We start from the raw sequence: 27,305 nt of genomic DNA on the forward strand, positions 1-27,305 counted from the left end.
TGTGCGACTGCTGGCATTCGATTGCCATTCGCACAAGTTGCATGTTCGCGACTCGATTTTCTGTTTCGGTTCGGTTTCCTCATTGTTTTTTTTTCGGCTTCCTCTATTTATTTTAATTTTTTTTTCGTTCGATTTTTTTCCGAATTTTTACCGAATTTTTGTTTGTTTTTTTGGGTTGCTCGCGTGCGCTGTGCATATTGGAAATCGCCACCCACTTTGGCCAGCAAAAGCAACGCCAAATAGCAAATAATAAAAAAAAAAACATCCAGGGAATTCTAATTAAGTGTGCGCGCTAATGCGTTAAACTGCTAGCCAATTTGTTTTTAAGCCAAAGTGAAAAGGCCTTTGTAGTCCATTGTTGGCTGCTGTTTGTTGCTGTTCCGCCTTCTATTTGAGTGGAAATTACATCCATAATTACGCTTAATCAGCCGATTACTGTCATCGCCAACACGAACCAATCCGCAGACCCACCGCCGCATTTGATGACCACACAAATGAGTGCCAGGTATGTCGTTACTTAGCCCCGGATAAACAATATTACCCCTAAACTCATCCCAATCCCTATACCAATCCCAATCCCAATCCGAGTCCCAATCCGAATGCGAATCCAGCTAACCAGATAATTAGGCAGATTTCCCGCGGTGGTTTTGATGGCCTGGATGGAATGGGTGGTATTTTGGGTGGCAGCTTGCGATTGCCAATTGGCTTGCAGTTGCATTCGATTTGCGGTCCATGTGCGGTTGCATTTATCTTTGGGCACAAACCCTGCGGTTATTACGACAGTTTCAGGTCGATGACTTTGGCATTCTTTGGTTAATTATGGACAGGAGATCTGGGGAGTGATTTTAATCATAGTTTCTGGCTTCTGCGGTGCGCCGCTATAACAGCTTTTGTCTACCAATCACTTGAAGATCACATCAGGACACCAAATATGGCAGTTACTCGAAAGAGAACTATGGCTTAGTAACTTTCTCAAGGTTAAACTTATCACACGCTAGATTTTATTGTATGAATATGCAGAAAATATATAATAGGAATTTGCCAAAGTTTCGAAAACTAAGTCAATTTTAACGTATCAGGTGCTGTCAATCTCATGGTGAGTGGGATTGGCTTTAAGTTGCTGCAGACACAGGCGACACATACGTTTGTAGATAGGGAGCTCGGGTGGGGGAAGTGGTGGCAGTACATAGTCTCTGCGCTCGAAACCCTTCCTCCTGTAGCCCACATAGAGGGACTGCCTCCAGAGCGAAGTATTTGGAAAGTAGCCAATCAACAGGAAGTCCAAGGACACCCTCCATTCACCAGCTGTCGAGTTTAGGGCCAGGGCGAAGATGGAGAACGAGGCGAGCAGGCGGAACATATCGAAGACATCGCCACACAGGAACAGATTGCGCACTGCGGCCGGACAGAAAATGAACCAGGAGCCCCATTGACCTCGTCCCAGGGCGAAGAAGAGATCCTCGAAGAGTCCCAAAGATGATTGCCACAGCTGGCAGTCGATCCAGTGCACCATCTGGAGCAGCAGCATAATCTCCGACATCAGCATCAGGATGCAGACGCGGTGACGACACCGGCGCACCCAAAGTGGTCGGTACTGCATGATGGCCATGAGTGTGCCGCATCCAAAGTAGACTCCCGCCCAGCGTTCATTGTCGCCCACGATGTGCCTAAGGGAGGGATCCAGTGGCGATACGATGCCATGGATCAACGGACTCCAGCGATTCCAGCGGACCAGCGTACCAATGGCCAGGATCAGCCAGGTCTCGTAGAGATCGCGCAGCATTTCAAACGACATGCTAAGTTTGTGATATCGATTCATCTTGGGCTGGAAGGGAATAATTTTGTATACTATGTACTGTGTAAAGGTGGAAAGTGTAGAAAATACTGAATATTTACATGTAGACTACTTTGATTATTACTTTTTGGTTACTTTTGCATGGTTATTGATTAGCTTATGTTCTCACCTTAAACAGTTCACGTAAATGAGGCAACAACTGAAGCATCTGTAGTGGCACCTGCAAGTGTTTATGCATCGCTCTCTTTTTGTTTTTCATCTCCTTCTCCCTTGCTCGCATTCCATACTTGTACACAATTTCTAACACACACACACACACACGTGCCCGAGGCCTAATAGTTGCCACAGTGGAATGGATACTTAAATTTCACATTCAAAAATATTAACGAAACTTTACACATTTGACATGCGTATTATTCTATGCAGAAATTTAGTGCTGCATACTTTTAGACACCTTACTAAGTTTTTTTAAGTTTTACTGAGTTTTTTATAGCTAATCTTCTTAGAAATGCCAAGTAGTGAACTAAAGACCCCCCATTGAATTAAATTTCTTTGCATGCACTCAAACGAAGATAAGAGAAATAATTATATCTAGGTATTTTTCTAATTACTGCATTTTCCTGTTTTTCCCACCAACTGACATTCGCTGCAGGCGCTGCCTCCAAGGTGTCTGGCAACTAGAACTAACCCCATCGTGCCACCACCCCAACTGCCACCTGCCACACACACCCACACACACACAACCAATGCCCCAGCCCCCATATCCACCCACCCCTTGTCGTCGGGCCGAAGTAAACAGCATTCGAGGGTAGTGTAAACAATCATTGACCTCGTTCATATTTCTTGGAGCGCTCGCTCATTTGCCTTTGGCCCGAGTCCCAGACGTTGACTCTGCCTGGTCGCAATTAAAATTGTTGTTTAGCTAGTAGCCCCCGTGGACGACGTGGCCCCCTGGTCACCCCGTCATCCTGGTCCCATTTACATTCCCATTCGCATTTCGTGGGGAAAACAGAATCATTCGGCAGGCGGCATTTGGGCACCAATTAGCCGCCGAGAAAAGAGGCAAAAATCTGATTCCATTGCGATTTCTCTGCCCCGGCAAATGATGATGAGCATAAAGCACAAAGGCAAGAAGCCAGAAGGAATCAGGAATCAGGAGCTGAAAGCAGCCCAGAGCCCAAAAGAGCCAAATCACGATAGGCTCAATGGCAAAGACACAAGAAAAGTGAAACAATCAGGGATCCGGTTAATCGGGAAAACCGAACAGGGCCATACGCTTTTATGGCATATTCATTTTAATGGGCATGTTGAGTTTGCAGCACTAAAGTTCCGATAACTATTATCCACTTAAAGTGGCAAATTTATTATTGAGCTTTATGGTTTTATAGTTTGGCAAGAGGATTTTGAAAATGCAGTAAAGACTTATAAGAAAAATGAAGTTTACTATATGGATAACAAAAGTTTTTAATAGTTGCAGACCCTTTGAAATCTTCTTTATCTTTTTGTCTTTAAAATACCATTCTCTCGCAGGGTGCAAGTTAAAATTAGATAAAATATGGAATTCCAGCTTAATCTGCCAGCTGAGTGACTCCGTTTGGCTAAAGAGCATCAAACTTTGTCCAACGATGGTGAACCGAGAGGCAAGTTTAAGCGTCTTGTTTGCAGCCAGGCCATATTCCACATCCACATCCACATCCCTTGGCCTGAGCTTGAGCTTGAGCCCATGGCCCATGGCTCGTGGCCCGTGGCTTGTGGCCCAATATCGAGGCAGGCAATCAAGGATAACGCGCATTATCCCGAGGCCCACATATGGAGGGAAACGCTGGGGTCAGAGGGTTGGAAATTGGTATTTGGCATTTCGTTGTATGTGTGTGTGTGTGCGTCGCCGCGACGCCAGCATAGCGCTGGTTTAGCATTTTTATGTGTCCCGACCCCCAATCACTCTCCTCCGCCCCCTTGCCCTGGCCTACAGAGACATTATGTAGTTGGCTTTATCGCAAACGATTTGCCAAACACAATATGACGTCGGCCAGGACTCAGCACCCAGATCCCCAGTTTCCCAGTTACCCAGTTACCCAGCATCCAAGATCCGAGACCCAAGACCGCGACCGAGAACAGGACCAAGTCAATGGCAATGACAATGGCCACATGGACCACAGAACCACACACACACATTAAGGCACATGTGCCACAGTTGGCAGGCGACCAAAATGTCCGAGGTACATAGGATTTTTGATGGATTGTAGAGAATGATTCAAAAAAGTTTCCCTGCACTTGGAATTTATGCTACATCTTTGAAAGATAGATCTATTCTAATTATCAAAGCAAGCGATAGATATATTTAAAACAAATCAAATACGAATTTGTGTATATTAACAAACGGAACTTGAGTGCTCTTGTTTTCTCAACTGATTGACAAGATAGGATACAACATATAGAGTAATATAAAAACCCTATTAGAAATTCAATTTTTAACCAATTGCACTATATGTTATATTAGTTATATTAGACTCTCCCACTTGCAAAGCGGCAACATAAGAAGTCAAGGTGCTTAAGTATCTTGAAGTTTATCAGTGCCTGCAAATATTGCCAATTGTTTTCAACGAGCTCAAAATGATAATTAATTTGCAGGTCTTATGCTGGATTTTATGCCTTATATTATGGTTATTTTTATATATTTTCTTCCCCTTGAAAGACATTTTCCTGTCGCCTGTCCCTTGTTTAATATGTATTTTGCCCACACAGTGGCCACTTTTTATATGTATTTTCCAACTGTTTTTGTTGTAGTCAATGGAGCGGCGTTGGAGGCTTTTGTTTACTTGACGCTGCTGACTTTTTAGGGTCCTTCCACCGTTTATATGGCGCATAAAATTAATAATAACAACAAATGGCGCGGATGGGAGTTGGGTTGCCGAGTTGGTTGTTAAACGAAGGAAAGCAGCTTAAAGAGCGGTCTTCAAATGGGATAGTTTCTTGGGCGCTGAAAGAAGGTTACCCATCCTCATCCCCACCCAACTACACTCTACTTCACTACCCACTCATCTGCACTCATCAATTGAAGCCGAGTTTTTAATATTTTGACAGTGTGCCAACTGAGTTGCAACTTGCTCACTTGCGTTCCTACTCAAATATCAAGCATACGCCACGTTAGCCAGTGCTTCTCGAATTTGTTCGTCTCGTTTCGTCTCGTCTCGTCTCCCTTCTTCAGTTCAGTCGGATGCTGGCGCCGGCATTCGGTGAAGTGTCTGGGAGCTGTCGCCTCTGGCCGGGATCGGGCATGGGCATGGGTAAGTGGATATGGGTATGGCCTCCAGTCGAGCAGCCGTTCACACGACACTCGAAGTGTTCCGAGCCACTACACCGCCACCTCCTCCTCTTCATCTGCCTCCTCGGGCTCTTGTTTGTTCCTGTTTTTGCCACTTGGGAAGTGCGTCTATTAATTTTCATATCGCCAGCATTTCTCAATACACCCCTCGCAGTGCTTTGGCTCATTTTTGGCTTATGAGGCACTTCCTCGTAAATTTACCCGGGCCCACACTCGCACACTCGTCAAATTAAATAATTATGCGCCTAATTATTTGCGGGCGTTGGGCGTTGTACACAGCACAGTGTGCACAAGTTGGGGAAAATGTTTAATTGTTTTTTAATTTGTATTTAAATGTGGCAAGCACTGAGCCAGCTAATAGACATCTGCGGCGCGCTTGGAACGTATTTTTCGGGGTGGCTGTGTGTCGAAGGGGAGGAAGGGAGCAGTGGAACTGGGTGAGCTACTTCAAGTTCCCGGTAGAGATTGATTCCCCACCAGACGACGAAAGGCTGGCGGCGTCAGCTGGCATTTTCCTTGTCTCACCCTCTCACTGTCTCACTGATTTTTCCCTTGCTTTTCCTCTGCCCCTGCTTCGGTTTGTTGCCACACTTTCCCTGCGTGTGTGTGCATAATTTCCATTCGAGATTTATGCACTTCGCTCGGCAATTGGTTGCTTCTCCATTGTTTTTTTTCCAGCTGCAACCCGGTTTTATGGCCGTTGATTAGCATAGTGTTTGTTGCACGCATTCGAATGCAAGTGCTTTGAATTTGTGTAGCCTTAGCACCTAAGCGCCCGGTTTTTCTACTTTAATTTTATCTAATGCCTCTGCCACCACCTTTCACTTCTCTCTGCTGTTTTCTGGCCTGCATTTTCCTGGAAAACTTTAAGGGGGATTCTTGGAATTTGCTGGGCTTAACTTCTTCTGCTGCTGCTGCTTGGCTCATTAGCTTATTTAACTCAACTGGCCAGCAATGCAGGCCCTGGAGAGCCATCCGCCCAACCGAAAATTGCATTTGGCCGGCTCCGGTCGACTAATGCAAAACTTATTATCCGCTTGTGCTGGCTTACGTGCCGCAAGCTTCTTGCAAATAATTCGCTCCTTTTCACCCCCCACGCCTAACCCTTCAGCCCCTTACCCGTCCAGCCAGAGCTCATCTGCTCCATTCCTTGGCAACGCTGCCTCGTTTTCATCATGCAACGCCTGGGGCATTCGCCAAAAACTGCACACAAAATTCTTGTCGGCTTTAGCTTGGCTCCACCCACGGCTGCCCAACCTTTCGTCGCCAGCCTCCCTGGTCTCCAGAGCCTGGCCCCCTAAAACCCTAAAACAGTGAAACCGTAAAACCCTAACCATGTGCAGTGCGCGCACTAATTACGACAAGGTCGGTGCACTAATTAACAATGGCTTTGAGGCAGTTAAACGATATGGCGCTCAAGCAGGAGGGGTGGAAAAACGCCCACGAGATTCGTGAAAATCGACTTTGCATCACCAACAGCAACTACAATAACGTCAGTGGGGCAAACTCCACAGCGGCCCACGCTGCGTATGATAAATATTGTTGTTTCCCATGCGCACTGATAAGCGAAATGGAGAGCTGGAATGCCACCTGAGCGCACCGCGTATGATATATTACCCGGGTGATTTCCCCATCAAACTGGTTACAAGTGGAATTATGACGCCTGGCAATTGAAATGGGCATTTGAGTTGCAATATATCAAAGTCACTTGGCATAAGTACTTTCAAGATAATTGCAGTAGAATTGAAATTAACTACTCAATGCGATTTGAAAAGCACCTGCATACTGCATGGATCTGCATACTTAAGGACATCATATAACCACATAGATTATAAAAATTCAATTACGATTCGGTTAGATTAATAAACAAATTGTTCTTTAAGAATTACAAGTGCTGTATCAGGCTATCTATCAATCTGCCTCAACAATTGTGTATAAACAACTGCGAGGAATAGAATAACATAATTTGCATAATTATTTTTTGCATAAACTTTTTGATTTCGGGCACCGTGCTCCTTCGCCGTGTTTTTCTTTCTCGACCTCTTTGCCACAAAATAAATTTCCCACGCCGCTTATGACGAACAATTTTTGTTGCTTTTCGCAGTGGGCGGTCAGGTGCTGCGGTGGGTGGGCGTGGCGTTGGCGTGAACATTGTTGATTTAATGCGATTAGATTAGATGAGATTTTTTGTTTGCGATACGATTCTTCCTGGCGCCAAAAACTCACTTGTCCTTTGGCCGCGCGGAAAAGCTTCGCCGCAGCACGAGCTTTCTGTGTCGCAGAAGAAAAGCTCGCGTGGTGAGTAGTGGGAGTGAGAGGGCAATAGCGCGGGAGCGAGAGGTAGCCACTCTGGCGTGGGAGTTAATGCTCGTAATGTCGAATTACTGGCGTTCCCCGTTCCGCATTTATACTCCTGGATTTTTATATATTTTTTTTAAGCCGCTGCCTTTTCTTGTCAGACTCACGCACACTGCGTCACTCACACACACATACACAGATGCGCACACATGGCTATGTGGCACATATTAATGCGCTAATATTACGCATACGGCACGTTGCCCCCATTTCGGCTGCATGGATTCGCTGGCAGTTGGGCTTCCTGCACAGGTGTGCGCAACTGAATACAAATGCAAATTGAAATTAATAAATTGCATTACATAATTAAAAATGCCAGCAGGGAGTGAAAAGCAGCCCAAAGCGCCCATAATTGAGTAATCAGAGTTCGCCCAGCAATGCTCCTAATTAAATGCACTGACCGCCAAACTGTCACGGGCACTTAATGCGAAAGAAAATGAATACAGATTAAATTCTACGAAGAGCAATTCAAATATTATCCCATCTCATGATCAGATTTCGCCTGTCAGCTGCCCCAGGCCGCTCACCAATTTGACGGCAATCTCATCTGCAGGATCTTAAGGCATCTTCCCGAGGCATTTTTGTTGGACCGCCCAGCTTCTTCGGGGGGACTTCCCTGTAGTGTGACCAGAGTGCCTGGAGGCGGGCGGAAAAAATGAACCAGAGGCTGTGCCACTTGATGCCATTAAAATAAGCCACGAATTTATTTATTTATTTAAACTACTCGAGCGATATCTGTGTTGGCTTAGCTGCCTTCGCCGCCATCCTTGTGCCACCGCATTCCTCACAGCCTCTTGGCTTCCGGCTGCTGCCTATGATGATTGCGTTTCTCTGCAGAAAGCTCTCAGGGATTACGGGGGAGTTGGAAGTGGAAGTGGGAGCGGGACTTGGAGTGGGAGCGGGAGTGCAAGTGGCGTGGCTAGGCATGGCATGGAACCACGAGGACGCGCCTCGTTTAACTTCGTCGGCGGCTCGTATCAGCAAGGACATTCGACCTACTGTTGATTGCGCTCCGCTCCGAACCGAAGCTTTTCAGTTGATTTTCAGACCGTGCCACGAACGGAACGAAAGCCGAGTCCGGAGCCGGAGCCATCCGAGTCCCAGTCCGCATCCGCATCCGCATCCGTGTCCGTATCCGTATCCGAGTCCGAGAGTTCCGCCCACCCAAAATAAGAAAAAAGCCGGAGTCGCCGCATCCGCCTCTTTTTGCCACCGTTTATATTTTTTTTCTGTTCTCGTTGTTGTTGTTTACTGTTGTTGCAGCGCTAATAAATGTAAAAACACAGAAAAGAGGAAATTTAAAAACAAACAAAAAAGGGCAAGCCGCAGACGAGCGGGGTAAAAGGCAAGAAATCTGCTTGGAATGTAAGACAAATTCTCGAAAATATTTTAAGCGATCCCAATGTTTGTTTATTTGGATTTGGTCTGGTGTAAAGGGCTTAAGCCAGGCAAATATTGCTCAGCCAAGTGTGAGGCTTTTGCCAGTTGATGTCCTGTCAAAGAGCTCCTTTATTGATAAAGCCACACCAACACAAACACAATGGGCCAGCACACACATGTGCACACGTACACATACACATACACTGGAAGAGTCAAGTCTGACAACTTAACGACTTACTTAGTCAAAGAACCAAAAAAAAGAAGGGGGAGCAACGGTTCCAAGAACCCAAAGAAAAATGCTGAAAAGGTACGAGGACATAGAATAACATGACCCCCGAAAAAGTGTTGAACGTGGCGGGGGCGGTGGTGGGGGCTTGGCCTAATAGACTGCCCAGGCAGCCCATAAAAGGGTAACTGAGAGCCACACACACCCACACAGAAACACATTGTAACTGCCAGGCTCCCCACTTTCCCGACCACCTCTCCTTACCAGTGATAAAATATTCAATTTTTGTTTTCACTCCTCGCCTGCCCGAAATACATATACCCTGTATCAACTCTCTGTCAGCTGGACACTTTGACATAGGCTTACCATCGGCTTAGTGGACATAATATTTGTTTATACTCCCGACTGTTTGTTTATATAGCCAGAAAAACTGAAAAGTTATCATCTCTTATCTATAGCCTAATGGCAATTTGTATTGGAGGGTATGAACCTAAACTAATTCTTAGATATATACTTGGTATTTTAAACAATATAAATGGCTTCTATCTGATAGTATATAATTGTGTTTGAGATAGAGTACATCGACTATAACGATCTTAGTATTAGTAAATCAGAGGAATATCTTAAGTTTAATGTTCTATTATAATCTATAATATGAATTGGAAAATATTAGTGATATATATTTATATATAATTTCACTTAAATACCATGAACATATATTATAATATTAGATCCAGGGTATCATATCTTCGTACCTCTCCCAAGCATCCTTCCATTCTCCTTTGCTCTCTGCTGTCCAAAGGATGCTTCTTCTTTATCCCGCTGTTGCGCTTTGACGCGCCAGACGACGTCAGCGAATCCAGCCAACCCCCCAACCCCAATCCCCCTTCAAAAAAAACATTCCCACGCCCCTGCTGGCCTGCCACCCTGCCAGCCCCCTCCGCACTTCTGCAGCCTTCGCCTGTTCGCGTGGCTTACGAAATTGAATGAAAATAATCAAATCAAAATGAAAGAGGTTATGTAAATTTCGCTCACGTGTGTGTGTGTGTGTGCACGTATGTGTGTTTGTACCGACTCTGCAGTTCCTACTCAAAAACATCTCAAAATTGGCGGCTGCGCACCCCTCACCATGGACCCCGCACCCGAACCCCGGACACCGGACCCTGGACCAAGGTCACCGCACCTCGGAGCTCGAACCACGGACACCGGATCCTAGTTTCCATACAACCTGAGCGGTGATTATGTGTTCGGGATGAATACTAGTTGGTGATTCACTGCTGAAAATGTAATGAATGGAACTTTAAGGGAGTGTGTCTGTGTTTATGTGCTATCCCGTTACGCTCCTTTCGACCGAAAGTAACTTTTATTACCAATTCGTTGGTATGCTTTCTCCGCCGCCATTTGCATAATTCACAGGGCCAAGTTAATAGCCAGACACATGAGACCCCAGCAAAACTTTCGAGCTCCCAAAAATAGGGTTGCCAGCTTATCTGCTGCTGATAAAGCGAGTTGGGGTACAAATATAGTGATTAGACGGTGGTGGCTTAGTTACGCAGGTGAATAATGGGATTGCCAAGGACATCGGACAGGAGTTTTTTGTTATGCCATTGCAGCGATAAGAAAACCAGCTGACGAATCAATCTGCAATCAAATACAAAGGACCGCAATCACTGGACGCTTTTCCCCAGTTTTCCTTTTATTTTCTTTTCTTTTTTCTTTTATATTTTTTTTTTTTTTTTTTTGCATTTTTGCGACAATTTGCAATTTCTAACGCACCCGAAAAACTTGGTAAAAACTGGTACAGCTAAGCTGGCACTTTCTTCGTTTGGGCAAAACTTTTCGCCCGAGACTTTGGCTGGCTGCCCAAAAATTGCAATTCCTGGATTTGTCGAGAAACGAAAAGGGGATGTACATAGCTAGCTCGACTCCAGCTGGCGTGAATAATTGTTTGCTTAAAAATTCCATTAAAAGGCGAAATAAACCAAGACGTGTCTTCCGGACTGGGAACGCCACTCGAATTGAGGCATCCCGAAATGTGGTCAACACAATCTTTAATGAAGGGATTGCAAGCGGCATTGTTTAGAGCCTAATTTATTAGGCCAACTTATCGCCGGGGCTGGCTGGAAAATTATGATTTTGTCCTGGCAAGCAAGGCGAAAGTTTCGCAGGACTCACGAAAATTGAGTATTCACTGGGGAATTCCTAATTTATGGGCTCCGAAGCTCGGTGTCCCCCATCCCCTCGCTTCCATTCAGAAGTTCGACCTGTTACTGAATGGGGCTGGCTGGCTATTCAAGTCATTGACTAATTTACTTAGCTCAAGTTTGATCGAGTTTGGCCGCCCTGCCCAGGCAATTAAAGTTGGAAGCAACGCCTTTTGTCTCCGTTTCACGGCCCTGAAGTTGGCGAAAATACCAAAACAAATTAGCATTAGAACTCGTTGCTGTGTCTTTGCAAACTTGTTTACAAGTCGTTTGGCAATTATTCAATTCAATGGCAACGCCGATGGCCATTTTATATAATTTTCTGCGATGCTTGCTCGCTGGGGGTGTGAAAGTTGCTGGGCCGAATGGCCAAATGGGTAAATGCATTTAGAGCTGGCCGGAAATCGCGTAATGCCCTTCGGACAGCCAGGTGGACTCGGAATCGGATTGGGGGAAACGGAATAGGAATCAGGAGCAGAGTCGGAATCAGAATCAGAGCCGGAGAATCAGAGAGCCATGACTGACACTGAGACAAGGCAGAAGGCCAAGGCGGAGGCGCCTTAAAGTATGCTCAATTTTCTTTCCTTTCAATTTCCGACTCTGACAGACACAGACATGGACTGGAACATGGACGTGAACGTGGACGTGGACTGGGATGTGGACTGAGCCGCTGGACGACGACGACGACAACGATGGAGACGAAGACGAGACAGACGCCCCAAGCAGTTGGCACAAACAACTTCCGAGGGGGAAGGGGATGGGGACGGAGAAAGGGTTTCCGGCAGGGCGGGTGCAAGGACATGCAGACAGACAACCAGCCGACCAGCCAGACAGCCAGCCAGCCAGGACACTCAAAGGGACACGGTGGTGGACTCGAATGTGGACGTGGCACTGGACACGTCGCTGGGTCTCAACGTTCGTTAGCAGTTGCATCACCATCGTGTGACCCCTGAACTGTGCACCCTGCACCCAGTCCGCCAACCCAGCCACATTTGCCCTTTTCAGCCGAATTGCTTCCCTTTCATTCATTTTTTTTCCCCACTGACTCTGGGGCATTGCCTAAAATGTCTCCCCAAATGATCTTCAAGGGGGGGAATCAATTTTCAAAGCTCCTCATTGTGTGGGGGCTATTCATGAGCTGTCCTATCAGCTTATAATTTTTTAATTCATTTCCCTCTCTAGCGGCGTTCTCTTTTTGAAGATAATGCTGTAATAGATAATCTTGTGTAGGGAGCAGAGAACTGCAAGGGTGGCACTTTTTTACCACTCGACTCACACCCTACAATTTTGTGTGCGGGTGCTACCCGCCACGCACATCGCGGGTACTTACAAACACACAGTATAAATCTGAACATGTAGACAAGACACCCCGTTGTGCGCGCACCCGAATCAATACGGTGCTCCGCGTCGCGGGTGCCGATCACACACTGCCTAAAAAGGGATGAGTGAGAAAAACACTTGTGGGTATACCGTTAAACACATGGGTGTTTCCAAAAATACTCGGGTGTTTCCAAAAATACTCGAGTGGTCTCGTAGGTAATCGAGTCACAGACAAGATGCGTAACTCCATGCGTTTTACACTCCATACGTTTACACACTATTCTTTCGGCGTGGCTCTAGACTTTGTCGAATACTTTGTAAAATGCCCTTCATCTTATTATTATATATTATTATTATTATTATTATTAATTATATATATTATATAATATTTTATTATATTATATATTATTAATATAATATATATATATATATATTATATTATATATTATTATATATTATATATATTAATAACGTTATTATTATTTAAATATAGATTATAGTAAAAATAATAGTACATAATGTCACAAAATTCATTTCAAAAATTACTTTATATAAGAATATTTGTCATTAGAGTATTCAGGTAGCGACGTGTGAAAAATAAATAACGGAATGATTCGAAACGGGTGGCACCCTTTGAGTCCATCAAAGACGTGAGCACGAAATTTTTCTTGGGTATTCCCTTTTACCCTTCATTTCTTATACCCGTCACGCTTCCTCCCATACAAATTTTAGGCGTACAAAAAATGACCAGAGAACTGCAGCCCGCATACAAAAAATGACGTGCGGCCGATCGTTGACTGTGCGTCCACTCACCCAAACGGCTCTTGCGCAGCAGGCCTCGGGTGGTTTTTTTACTCGTAACAAAAACACAACGTCGGTAAAACACTCGAGTATTTTGTGTTGCCGCAAGTAGGGTGTCAAAAAAAACGGGGTGCCTAGAGTACCGAGTGTTTATCGGGTGGACGTAGAGTGCGAGTGGCGGGCTGCAGTTCTCTGGTAGGGAGTATTTATAATTTGCAATGGGATAGATTATATAGGTGCTTTGATTATAAATAGTGATCAATTTAGGATGAACTCAAGAAGACTATCTTAACGATGTTAGTTAATTACAATTTCATACTTTTGTATTTAAATAATATGTTTGCTCAAGTCCCTGTATCATCAGGCTTAGAATATCCTCCATAAACCATTTATGATTGCACTACTATAGAAAACACCTCGCTCTTGATACTTGTAAATGCTAATCGACTTGTAGTGCGCCAAAGATGTTTTACTATATTTTCCCTGGCACATATTCAAGTTCTCTTGAACATTTATCCATTTATTTCGCTTCAGTTGTAATGCCATTGTGTTGCATTTTTAAGCTAGATCTGTTCAATAATTTATTTCGGTTTCGGGCTCCATTTAATTTTCCTTTCTGCCATGTGCCATCAGTCCAAGGCGTCCTGCGTCCTTTGTCCTTCGTCCTGTGTTCCTGATCCCCTTACCGTTTCTCCCACTGTCAGCAGTTAACTTTGGGCACATCCGTCGAGAATTGTCGTCGTCGTCGTCGTCGTTGTGGCCTGTCCACACGTTGACTTCGCTGTGGATTTCAGCTGGAGCTGGATGATGGGAGCTGGAAGCTGGGAGCTCCATCAAAAAGTTGCCTCGGCTGTCGGGGCCATTTTCTTTGCCGGCTTCCGCCAGGGCCATCAAAATTTGTCCGCAACTCGTAAAATGAAATATGAAAATGGCACAGACAGATCTTTTACGATTGCGTTATGCAAGTTTCTGTCTAATTTGTCATGATTTCTTCGAGGACTCCGCGCGCCTAATTATGGATCCTGGTTTTGGGTTTTGGGCTTTAGGTCTTGGGTCATAAATTATTATTATGGCACATACGTGAGGTGCTTTTGGGTTTGGGTTTTTGCCTGGTCGCCGCCTCCATTGCCAATTCAAAGTCAATTAAAGTCTCACGCAATTTGCTTGTCAAGTGGCAACAAAGAATTAAAAAACTTTCTTCCCTGCTCACGAGCGCATTGAATGGGATGGGGATCTGGGAAAGTGGAAGAGGGAAAACTTGCCTGGGAAATTATTAAAATTTTAATTACGCAACTCTACGGGGGAAAACTTGTAGACATCGTTCTGTCGTCGCTGCCATTGTCGTCATGGTTGACGTTACACAAACCTGCAGAAAGGTAAAGCAAACAGGGGTTTACTGTGATTTTAGGAACGAACACTTCGTACCCAGTACTTGCAAATTCAGACATTAATTTCTTGACTATTATTTAAATATTTATGTGTAGTATGATGGCCTCGCTTTCGAGCTATCAAAACAGCTTTGCTGAAATTCCATTATTAATGTACTTCCAGAATGACAAATATAATCCTCTAAAATGCTGATATAAATAAATCTTGTCTTCGGATTTTAAGACTAGAATTTAAAATGTGAACTATCTTGAAGGAATTTAAGATTGAATTGCATTATTTTAAAATTAAATCCCCTAAGAAATTGCGAACATCCATCTTGGCTTAAACTATTAACTTTTTTAAAATTGTCACACATTGTCGTAGATACAAGATAGATTTATATCTTGCAGATAAAATAAATTCAAACCTATCCTCGAATGAATTCCAATTCATAGCATTTTGTGTGACCATTTTACATAAATTGCGGACATTGCATTTGGTATAGGAAACGATATTGCCAAAATGAAGTGCTATTTCGGTTTATGGAAATGAGGAATTTGGTTAAAATTGGCCGAAATTGTATTCGACCGGTCCGACAGGGCCAAGTTCATAGCCATGCCGTAAGTTTCGGCTCAACTGAGTTTAGTTGAGTCGGATGACGCACTGGCGCAAGACTCGGGGGGCAGTGGAGGGCCAGAAGGAACCGAAGGACGAACCACCTACCCACCCCCACTCATTGTGCTGCGGCTGCTGTTGTCGTTGCGGTTGTTCTTTGCCTTGTTTTCGGTGATGTTCGAGGTGGGTGGTGGATGGGTGGGCGCTAGTCCTTTTGGCCAGGCCCACACAAAAAGCCAGCGCTGACGTGCTTAAATATCAAAGTACCCTTCGGTGCAGGTGGAGGCACCGATGAGCGATGCCTTCGCCTTGACAGCGTTCAGTTTTCGGGTGACTATCTCTAATCCAATGCCGCTACTTGTGCTTGTACTTGCAGATCGAACTGAGACCTATTTGGGATAAGACACGCTCACCCAATTACCTGTCACTGACCGCCCACTTGGCCAGTTAGCTCAAGAAGCAGAAGCAGAAACCTTATCCCCCAAAGAGGAAAAGTAGACGTATCGTCATCGGAAACAGGGCGAACCTTCACCATGGGCAAGAAGAACTCAAAATTGAAGCAGGACACCATCGATCGGCTGACAACGGACACATACTGTAAGTACCCGTACATCTCGAACTGCGTGCATTTGGTATCTGCAACATATATATCTCCATCTGGTTGCGTATACTGGCCACAAATCACGGCTGGGTGCGTTGGCAGCCTTGAACTCCCCGGAATGAGTTACGAGTCGTTGCCTGAAAGCCTTTTTGGCAGCTCCGGTAATGTCCCATGCCCACTGCACCACGGCACGACCATCATATATCAGTGGCAAAGTTCTCACAGTGCTCGCATTTCTGGGCTAAAGCGCAATCCTTTCAACTGCTCATTTGCCCCGCAACTGGCCATTCATTATTTCTGGGATTTCTGGGATTTCTGGGATTTGGTCAGCAAATTCCATTTCACTTAGCTGTGGATGGCCAACAAATCCTTAATGGTTAAATATGCTAACAGCAGTGGGAATGTTCAAATGGTTCTTTAAAATTAACATATTTGTATAATATTTCAAGAGGTTCAAAAGGAACGAATTGGTAGCAACTCATTCATAGTTCAAAAAATTAAATAATTTTAGCCGTGAAAATATTTTAATAAAAAAGTAATACGAGTATTAACAAATTATGTAAATGCTGAAAGTGGCAAATTAAAGAAAATACTTCAATACTCATGCTGACTGCGGTAAACTAAATGGGAATTAAAACTGATGACGGAAATGTCAGAAATTCCGGAAAAAGGCACATTTTTCAGCTTTAAAATGTGGCAGGCAATAATGTGGACTTGTAATTTGTTTAGTTGCCACAAAATGTTGCAAGATTGGTTGCTTCCAGACCATTTTGGACGTTCGTCGTTGAACACTTTTCGATTCCGTTGCATTTTTTCCTTTTTATGCAGGCTAAGGCCCCTCAAGGCTTGTATTCCATTTAATTTTTTATGTAATTTCTCTTGGACATCCGCATGCGTGTGCATGTGTGTGTGTGTGTGTGTGAATAACCCACCGAGCGACGTAGCATACAGTTTTATATTTTCTAATAGTTGCACATGCCAGAGCGCCCTGAGGGGCCAACAACGACTACATGTATGTGTGTGTACGTGTACACATGTATGTGTGTGTGTGAGCCAAGTCGTCCTGGCGCGAGTCCTGCAATGGAGGTTTCTTCATTGGAGGCTCCTCCATTGGCCCATTGCGCTTCGATTGCAGTTTAAGCGCTTGGCTATATGAGCTTTAAGAGTTTTCTTTTATTGTTTATTGCCTCAAGTGCCCCCATAAGTAGGCAATACTTTTTGCCGCCTTTCTTTTCTCCATTTCTTTTATGCGATACGACTGCCATATGTGAGTTTCAAACGGCAACCTTTTATTCATTGCGCTTAAAGTCGTCTTACGGCATTTTGATATTATGCGAAATTTTATTGAACGGCTTAGTTTTCGATTAGCGGTCAGTTGAGTGCATATTTAATGCCCATAAATTGCCCAAACACTCATTTAGCTGTTTGGCGGTTCATTAATGTGGCTTGTGTGTTCAAAATGAGCGCACGAATTAAATAATACATCTAATTTATATGCTCTAAATTTGGCAGACTAATGGGTATACTTGTTGAATTTATGCACTATACTCTGCAGCATTATGGTTTGCCTTGTATTCTAAATGTAAATCAGCTCCTTTACCAATCCGACACACTTCCTGCTAATTCGCTAAACTTTACTTACACTTAAGACCACATTTTGATTGTTCTGTCATAAAATTCTTAATTGAATCGAGTGAATGAGAGCAAAAGGGGCGACTGGGGGACAGGCATGGGGGGGCACAGGACGCATTAGAGTGCAATAGTTCAGTGAATGGCGGGCGAAAGAATAACAAGTTGAAATGTGTGCAACATTTGATTACTTTTCGCCGCCCCTTAGCTCGCCACATGGCTTTCCATTTATTCAGCCCTTCTTCGACCATTCCTTACCCCTTCTTCACCCTGGCTGCACCCCTTCTTTAGCCCTTCTTTTGCACCCCGCACACATGGCTTTCATGTCAATTTCTGTTTGTTTTACGCTTCGACAAACAGTCGCAGTATGGGGCGCAATGGCGCTATGACGGTATGGCGGGACTTGGGGCCAAATCGCTTATAAAACTAAAATGCACGACCCTTGCCAAGGGACATGGGTAAATGGACCCCCTCCGCTGATCCGATCCCCCTCTTCAACCCACACCCATGGCTTACGACACGCTGCAGCAATGTCATATTGCAATAGCATTCGGAACCGCATTCATTTGGCTTTGGCACATGCATTTCGCTATGCAAACAGACAGAACATCCCAGTCGGTTTGCCGTCGAGGATGGCAAAAAGATTCTATGTCCTCTGGCGCCCACCGCACCAATCACATGTCCACGCCCATGCCCATGCCCATGCCCATTCCACATCCGCCCTGTTGGCACCTCCCAGCTGATTTCGCACGCATTGGCTGACACTCAAAATTCACTTCAATGTTGAAATTATTATTGCACTTGTTGTGTTCCCTGTTCCCTGTTCCCAGCACCCAGTTCCCTGCTCGAGATTGGACTGAGTGGGCGGCCAGTTGAGGGAGCACTCAGCGTGTCCTGACATTTTGTCTGGCATTTAGCAGTGGAAATCAAATGTGTACAAGCAACAAGCACAGCTGAACATAACATAATAGAACGGCAAGAGCATACACTGAGCGAAAAGGATACTGCCAAGGGAAATGAATCTGGGGCTTGGGACTTGTTTTAAATGTGATTCTTCTATTCTATTCTATATATATTTCTCATAGATATCAGTATTTTGACAGTGCCAAATGCAATGCATTTCATTTATAATAGTGATTCAGATTTTGTTAAGTGTAAGGGAAAAAATCACAAGACGATCGAAGGGTTGTGGAAATGGGCTGATAGCCAGTCTGCATTTCCCGTCTTGTTGGTCCTTTTAGCCCAGGCCCACTGTTGTGCACACATGTTGTGTATAATTTGCTAATGGCGCCGGCATTGGGCAACCTATGACCCTATCGCCCAACCACCCCCTCACCCTTAGCCCCATCCCCCACTCAGATCCCCCATGCCGCTTGCATCAGTCGACCATTCATTGAGTCAGTTATTCGGTTCAGCACTGTTCAGTTCCACGAGGCTCCACTCTGTTACTGCCATTCCCTGGCTGCTGCTCGTTTATAGACGCAAATTGATAAAGCAACAAACAGAAAGCGATTCGCCAGGGAAACGGCGGTGGAGGGAAGTGGGGGCGAAACTGGGCGTATTGCCATATAACGACATTAGAAAATTGCCAATCGATGGGAAATTATGATGTGCTTTGAGTCAACTTTAGCTGGCAGCGATGTTTTAGCATTGCAGGAACAATGAGTGGGTATGCAATGAGCAGGCAAACCCAATCAAGGCAATGAATCGAATCAATGGAAACTGAACTGCTAATATGCCATGCCATACGATCGGGTTGCATTGCATTGCAGCAGGCCATTAATACAAAAGAGCCAGCCCAATTAGGCGCAAATTGTAAAAGGGTTATCGAAATAAGGCCTAAAAGTATCAGGGACATATGCTTTCCAATCAAATTGGAAACCTTAAAATGGAAACAAGGAACATCATGGAATATCAGTATAGTTCCGAATCTAAATTGTTGCATAATTGTAGCCACCTTCACTGGTGTCAACAAAACCGTAGATATTTTTAGAGTTATCTTCTGCAATGTGAAGTGCCTCCTTGAATACATATTCTAAGAACTAATTTTAGATAGGATCATGATTAATTAGTGGGTGAATGCACCGGCATCTGGGCCCTGTTCCGAGAATCAATTTGAGATTGGATCTGTGTCTGGTTGCGCACCAGTTGCCAGGCCAATTTGTTCCTGCTCGGGGTGTGTGAAAGTATGACTATGACTGTCGGTCTACGGGGCTGGGACAATGGGGGCGTAACCCCGCCCCAGGTGAGCGGTTGCGTTTCAGTTGCGTGCGAGGCCACCAAGGGGTTAACCACAGACATGCGATGTGGCTGTGCTCAGGGTTAAGCCTAGTGGCGAGGTCACTTGTTGCCCCGCCTCGGAATCGCTGGGATCTAATCAAGTTTGGTAAATATTTGAGCCGAACTGGGGACGACGCACATCCTTGTGGATGTGGAGCACTGGCTGCAAGGCTGTTGAGTTAAGTTGAGTTGAGTTGGTGGCCAAAAAACACGCACAGTCCTTGTGATTTTCCCTGTGTGCGTGTGCGAATACGTGTGTGTGTGTGGCCCGCATGCAGCTCGCAGCTCATTTAAAGTTCACTACTCATTTTCCCCCAGCACTTTTCTCTTTCGAGAGCGGCACGAGGGTAAAGGAGAAAGGGAAAGGGGGAAGGGAGAAGGGGCGTGGGGCCTTTGCCAGCCATTCATTAATTAGCATGTGGCCACACCCAGCGGGAGGTCCTTGCTGTGTCACCATCCTTTTACACTCAGTGTGTGCGTGTGTGTGGTGCTTGTGAAAAGTTGAAATTAAATCAGTTTAAAAATTAAATTAAGTAAATACAAAAAGGCCAGGCTGGCGGCATTTTCGGCGCTTTTTGTGCGCCTCAAAAAATTATAAATAAGATTGAATAAACGCTGCGGGCCACAAACAGCTTGCTTCGAAAAAACCGAGCGCCGCCTTGTGCAAATAAACATTTAAATCGAAATAATTTTTGCCAGGACCTGTACAACCCCCGCTGCCCTGGCAAGTGGGACTACGTACTAATTTGCTTTACAGCTGCCGGCGCAACACAAACACTAGCACATCAGCCAGCGATATGTATTATTCATGTAGCCGCAAAAAAAGTCGTCGGCCGACATCGACAGCGACAAGGATAACGCTCCTTGGAGCTTACTTAGCCGACGCGTTGGCGTGCGCAGACTTTTAACAAGCCTGCGGGGCAATCTCTGGGTTATTCAGATACACACGTACACAAGCATAAATAAATGTATCTAGATATGCTCGTGTATATGCTATGGGCCTAGGCTGTGGCCAATTTCAATTGCGTGCAGCAGCTGAAGCTGAATTTGGCGCCCAACGTGGGGCATATTCAACCGGAATAAAAAGGTCTACCTATTGGAGGGCCTTTGCCCAAACGCCCCATCATCAGACCAGCTCGTCTCCATCATCATCAGCGCTCCAATACCGCTTTGTTTTTCATTTTCAAAGTGGTTTTAGCCCACATCTCTCACTATGGGCCATACCTGCGCCCAAGAGAGCTCTATAATTGCGGGGTAAAAAAGTAATACATATGAGTGAAGTATCCACAATAAAAACCAATCAAATTTGAAGTTGAATTAACAAAAATATATGCAAAGAAAAATATACAAAACGCTCCTAATTTATATGAATAACTAAAATGGTTTGTTTAAAGCTTACTTTTCCGATTATTGGCTGGCTGGGTTTAGTTGTGTTAGCCTGCAACCATTTAATTATGCATATTTATTTAAGCTTTAAGCGGTTCACAGCCGCTTTGTTGTATCTATTAGATAGCCAAATAGTTAAATGCATGTACGTTTAATCTAAATATTTGATATGGAGTTTACATAACTCTATAGACACCTCCATGCAAAGGTAACCCTGAAAGGTTGTAATTAATTAAATGATTTATTAAATGAGTTGTGCACTCACCATGGCTGATGCACTTCCCTTTTGGCTGGTCGTAAATTGTGCTTGCATATTACTCATACGCAGCGTGGCGCGAGTATCAGCAGCAGCATCAGCAAAAACACAGATACGGGTGCGGATGTTGATGGGGATGGGAATGGGAATGGGAATGCGGATGTGGACGGGCATGAGCAGGGGAAGGGGGAAGGGGGCAGGGGCGGGAGGAGGACGTGTCCGCTAAGCCTGTCAAGTGAACGCCATCAATCTCCAAGGGCAGTCTAGCCTTAGACGAACTTAAGCCGCCATAACTCAGCGGCTCAGCAAAGGCACTTGAGTGCTGGATAAGAGGGTGGGATGGTTTTGGGACTGCTAAGGATGGCTTTGGATGGCGATTCGGGGGGATTGATATCGGTGTGCTGGTGGGCTCGATGTTGATATTAAGAATGATGGCCTCGGGACCCTTGAGGCGCAACTAAGTGCGGCCGTTTAGCCCGCCGCTTTATTGTTCCCTCTGCAATTGCTCAACTAATCTGGAAATTCTCCCTCTTGCCTCTCGTTGCAGTCACTGAAAAGGAAATTCGTCAATGGTAAGCATGTCCATGGATTTTTCGCACCACACAGCCCGGGCTTTTCTCTATTTGCGTGTTCGATTGGAATCCCTATGAGTTTCGGTATTTTCATTTTCATTTTCATTTACTCTTTCAATTCGATTACGAGCGCCCAGGACTTAAATGTTTCATTTTCCGATGCGTTTTGTGTGGCTATAATTAATGGTGGAATTGCAGCAAATTTCAGCTCGCTGTCTGCGGTTGCATTGGGAAAAGTTGAAATTAATGGCAGCACGAAATAAAATGTAAATAGAATTTAAAATGCGAAATGCAAAATGCAAAAGCGTGCGCGTGTGGGAGTGCGAGTGATTTCCCGGAGGTAAACATTTTCCGGAGCCAATATTTATCTTTCATTTGTTGTGTGCTGCCTCAATTATTGGTTTTTAATTTAATTTCTGATTCATATTATTTGTGGGTACCGCACTGTCCCCCGTCTCTCTCTCCATCTCTTTCTATAACTGCCACCCCCTCTCACTTTCTCTCTGTCCTTTATGCTAATCTGTTTATCTCGCCCCGTCTCTCTATAAACCCGCTGTCTCTTCCTGTGATCTCTGTGTGCTATGCTATCCGCTATCCCGATCTCTGACCTCTGACACATCGAAGGCACAAGGGCTTTCTCAAAGACTGTCCGAATGGCTTGCTGACCGAACAAGTGAGTACCCCTGCAATTTTATCCCCCCGCCATCGTCGCCGTCGCCATCATCATCACCATCATCATCAACCATTATCCAACCATTTGCCTGGCTTTCATCATAAGCGACCACAAACGGAATCCTCTTATTTCGGGTCATCCCCGGCAAACTGCATACATATATGCACATACATATGTATGTGCATATACTCGAATATTTTACACACATTTATATATTTAAGCCACACTCTGCCCCAAAGTCCTGAAATGCGGTTTGTCCTTATTTTCAACGTTCGGTGCTTTTTTGTGGCTGACTTTTGTGGCTTGAATAAAATAAATACAAGTTCTACCATACATGCATGTGTCCGCAGCACCGGACTTCGTACTTTGGACATCCGAAGGCGGGGTAATCCATTCATCGATGTGACATTTTCAAGTCGTTCGATTCACAGCTGCAACGTCAGCAAATAAACTGCATTTTCGTCCCTCAGAAGAGGAGGAGCAGTTGCCACATAAATTTCCCCTACACCCAGCTAACACACTTACATTCCGATATAAGTATGTATACTAACGCATACCTTTGCGCTGGCGAAGAACCCAAAACCATATGAAACCGAAATACACCACCCACCCATTCGTGCGAGTCGTTTATTTCACTTAACTGGAGAATTTCGAAATTTTCACTTTAATGCTATTTTATGTGTCTAGTTCTGACTTGCTTACTCAACACTGAACCCCAGAGTCGACGGCAATAGCAAACATTTACTTGTCTAACCGCTCTCCTCTGCCATTTCCCCTCTCTGTCTGTTTCTCGTGCCCTCTCGCTATCTCCCTTCGCAGGGCTTCATCAAAATCTATAAGCAATTCTTCCCCGACGGAGACCCCAGCAAGTTTGCCTCCCTGGTCTTTCGTGTCTTCGATGAGAATAATGTGAGTACGCTGATATGCTGACGTGTGACTATACTATATATATATATATCTTATCTACATATCTGCACATCTGTGCGAATCCGCAGGATGGCGCCATTGAGTTCGAGGAGTTCATTCGGGCCCTGTCCATCACATCACGCGGAAATCTGGACGAGAAGCTGCACTGTAAGTTTTCGATTTGATTCGATGGGTAATCTATAGCATTAGCTAGGAAATGTTGCATGATTGCGAGACTCCTATTTGCCTGAAATGGTAAAATAGTACATTGTAATTGTTTTAATTAACATGATGATAGATCATATTCCTTCCATGATAGATCATAATCCCTCATAGCTAACGTTTTCTATTTGTCATTTCCCAGGGGCTTTCCGCTTGTACGACGTGGACAACGATGGCTATATAACACGCGAGGAGATGTACAACATAGTGGACGCCATCTACCAGATGGTAGTGAGTATCACTGCATCCATACAGCTATATGCCAAGGCTACAGTAAACACTTGCTTGCAGGGACAACAGCCGCAGACGGAGGACGAGAACACGCCGCAGAAGCGGGTGGACAAGATCTTCGATCAGATGGACAAGAACCACGACGATCGACTGACGCTGGAGGAGTTCCGCGAGGGCAGTAAAGCTGATCCACGTATAGTGCAGGCGTTAAGTTTAGGTGGTGATTAACCGCGGGACCTGTAGTCGTGCGGAGGAGGGGCGGGGAGGGAGCGATAGTGACGGTGATGGGAGGCAACAACGAATCAAGGATCAGGAGGGTCAAAGGTCGCCCCACAAGCACGTCCACACCACGCCCGTGTACCATATGCCATTTGACCTTTTGGGGGCAGTTCGATAGCCCTTATCCTCCCCCTCCCACACACACCCACACACCATCACACAAACACACACACACACTCCGAGTTTAGCCCCTTGCGAACTCGTCTTAAGTGAAATTCCAACTAATAGCAAATTATTTACGCATATATACATGATTTTTCTATTAACAACAAACAGCACAGCCGCATAAAGCTGAAAAACAAAATGTTTAATGAACAATTCGTAAATTAATGGAAAACAAAGCAACACCAATTTAAGTCGAAAAAGCGCTTTTTTAAAAACATATTTAACTTGTATTTGTGTATGCGGCAGCATGGATGAATATAGGTATTAAATAAATGAAAACCTACATAAATTAACTACATATTAGGCACTTGCTCTATAATGATCTTAGGCATTTTTATTGAAATGCTTGCCAAGCAAACGAGAAACCCAAATTGACAACTATCGCAAAGAATTGCCGATTAATTAGGCCAGTGAATAGTTGCAATTTTTTTTTGCGAAAACTAAAGCTACTCGATCCAAAAAAAAGAAAAGGATAGTACATAATGCAGCACTGACTAAGCTGGTACTTATGCCTAAAATATCTACATATATACTGGTACTTGTACCGATACTAATTCGCTATTGGCTTAGAAGCCATTCGATTGTTACTTTTTTTTATTTGCCGTGCCAACTGCTCTAACTGTTGATAATCGAACGTGTTGATAATCGAAATTGAAGCTACTATTAAGCGAAAAAAGCCACACACTGCTACACAGACCTATTTACTCTCAATCTAATCAGATAACCGACTCTATTAACTCCAAGTCCTAAAGAGTCCTTAAAAGTCCTGTGGACAAACATGCATGTGGATATAACGTAGCGCTATGAAGCATGCGGCTTAATTACTCCTCTTGTATGCCCCGATTCTTCACAATCTTCAGTCTTCATTCTTCATTCTTCCCCCATTGAGCTTGACAATCAACCTGATTTTGCTGCGGACCATCCAATGGTTCCAATCACCCGTTCACCTCAAGAACTCATCTCATCGGGCACAGGAGGAGGACACTCCTAGAAGAATCTTTGATAGAACTTTAATCCTTTTCTACTATGTGTTTATTGTGCATGCCTTAACAGAGCAACGATAATATCAAATTGTGTATTTCTACTTGTATTTGTACTTGTTTTTACACCTCACCAGAGCTTGAAAATATATCGAATGGGGGGTAATCCCTATAATGCCTTACCAAAAACCAAACGAAAACTTCCAGTCATCGACTCACTCACTCCCTCTCTATCTCTCTCTCTCTCTCTCTCTATCGCTCCATCTCTCTCTGATACATACATATGATTTTCAATTTGATTATCCTTTTCGTTTGATGAGCTTCTTCTTCTTCAAACTCAAAAGAAGAGCCATCTAATCACCATGCTAAAATAATTTCTATATTTTATATGTGGTTCAGCTTTAGATTGTAAAGAAAGCGTTATTGTAAAGATATTAGCCAGTTAACTGAACACGTTTATAAGATCCATATCCAATTATCCCCATCAATCCTATCCAATCTATCGCCCTCATCAGCATTAATCCCGATTTGTAGTGTTGCCTTGTAGAAACATGAAATTCTGCTTCCCGCTTAGAAACCCAAAATTTAACCGAAATCTATATGCTAGCCAAAGACTTTTGCTTTGTCGCTGAGGTTTCAGATTGGATCGGCCCTAGATAATGCTTGTCTCATCCTCTCTGACACCGATATTCCGATTCCAAATCCGATTCCGAGGTTTCCACCATGTTTTTTTTTGATTGCCCAGCACCCGAAACACATATTTCTAGTTGTACACTCGTATTTAAATATACCTAGATAATGGCCAAATAAATTGATATACACACCTATATATATAGAGAGAGAGAATTATATATATATAAATATATATATATATACACACACAGATATTGATAATTATATATACATCTATTATTATATAGAAGTCCCCATTTGTATTTTACTTGTGCAATTTGCAAATTGTTTTTGCATAGATTTATTGTTGAAAACGATTTGAATTTAAGAAGACACTCACACCTACACTGCACAAAATTGCATGCCTTCCTGTCCTCGAAAAAAGTGAAATAAAAAAACTGAGTAAATCAAGCGAAGCTGAGAAGATATCGATATCTAAATAAACGAAACTATGAGTATACCTATACATATATGCAACAGATACAAATCAGCAGGTCGATGGAAAACCAAACTAAAACAAACTGCAGCAACAATCAATTTTCGCGCTTCTTACACTCAAACTCGAAATTATTGTGAACTACATACATATACTCGTATTGTACATACAAAGGCGGAAAGTTTGAGGGTCCCGACAAAAAATTCAGCATAGACTGTAAGAAAATCCCATACTCACTCACACATATTGCTAAAAAAAAGCCAATAAGCTTAGAGCAAGCTTAAGGATAATCTCAAAAAACACCTTTTGTCGACTACTCTACTCTGATATGTATTTTTTTTGGGTATCTATTAAGCTACTACATTGATAACGTTAACGATACTGATAGCAGCAGAAAAAAACCTTACTTTGTGTGCATTATATTCAACATAAGCAATACTTAATTTAGCATTCGAATGCATTAAGCAATGTTTATTAACAATTAAATCGATTCTAAACTTAAACCCCCAATGGAAACTCATTCTCACACTACACACATTCTACATTCTACATTCTACACACAAACCACATACCTAAAAAGTTTTTGGAATTATTGCGAAAAGAAAAAGATAAACTTAAAGCAGAAAAG

The 27,305-nt window shown here is 43.9% G+C and overlaps 2 protein-coding genes across 5 annotated transcripts; one reads left to right on the forward strand and one right to left on the reverse strand.

Moving 5' to 3' along the window:
- LOC6739849 (frequenin-1) lies at window positions 1-27,304 on the forward strand. 4 transcript variants are annotated; one of them, XM_016180957.3, is made up of 8 exons: window positions 1-505; window positions 15,766-15,986; window positions 22,089-22,113; window positions 22,738-22,786; window positions 23,606-23,695; window positions 23,782-23,860; window positions 24,057-24,145; window positions 24,206-27,304. In XM_016180957.3, the coding sequence occupies exons 2-8, from the start codon at window positions 15,923-15,925 to the stop codon at window positions 24,371-24,373; spliced, it is 564 nt and encodes a 187-aa protein (XP_016039900.1). In that variant the 5' UTR covers window positions 1-505; window positions 15,766-15,922; the 3' UTR covers window positions 24,374-27,304. The 4 variants fall into 4 exon arrangements, with proteins under 4 accessions (XP_016039900.1, XP_039153910.1, XP_016039898.1 ...); XM_016180955.3 differs by lacking the exon at window positions 1-505 and adding an exon at window positions 8,510-8,840; XM_039297977.2 differs by lacking the exons at window positions 1-505; window positions 22,738-22,786 and adding an exon at window positions 8,510-8,840.
- Window positions 979-1,882, reverse strand: LOC27206582. Its single transcript, XM_016180938.3, has one exon. The coding sequence runs from the start codon at window positions 1,817-1,819 to the stop codon at window positions 1,076-1,078; it is 744 nt and encodes a 247-aa protein (XP_016039901.1). The 5' UTR covers window positions 1,820-1,882; the 3' UTR covers window positions 979-1,075.
- Window position 27,305: the final 1 nt, after the last annotated feature.

The sequence above is a fragment of the Drosophila simulans genome, chromosome X (assembly GCF_016746395.2).
Source record: "Drosophila simulans strain w501 chromosome X, Prin_Dsim_3.1, whole genome shotgun sequence".
Classification (NCBI taxonomy): Eukaryota; Metazoa; Arthropoda; class Insecta; order Diptera; family Drosophilidae; genus Drosophila; species Drosophila simulans.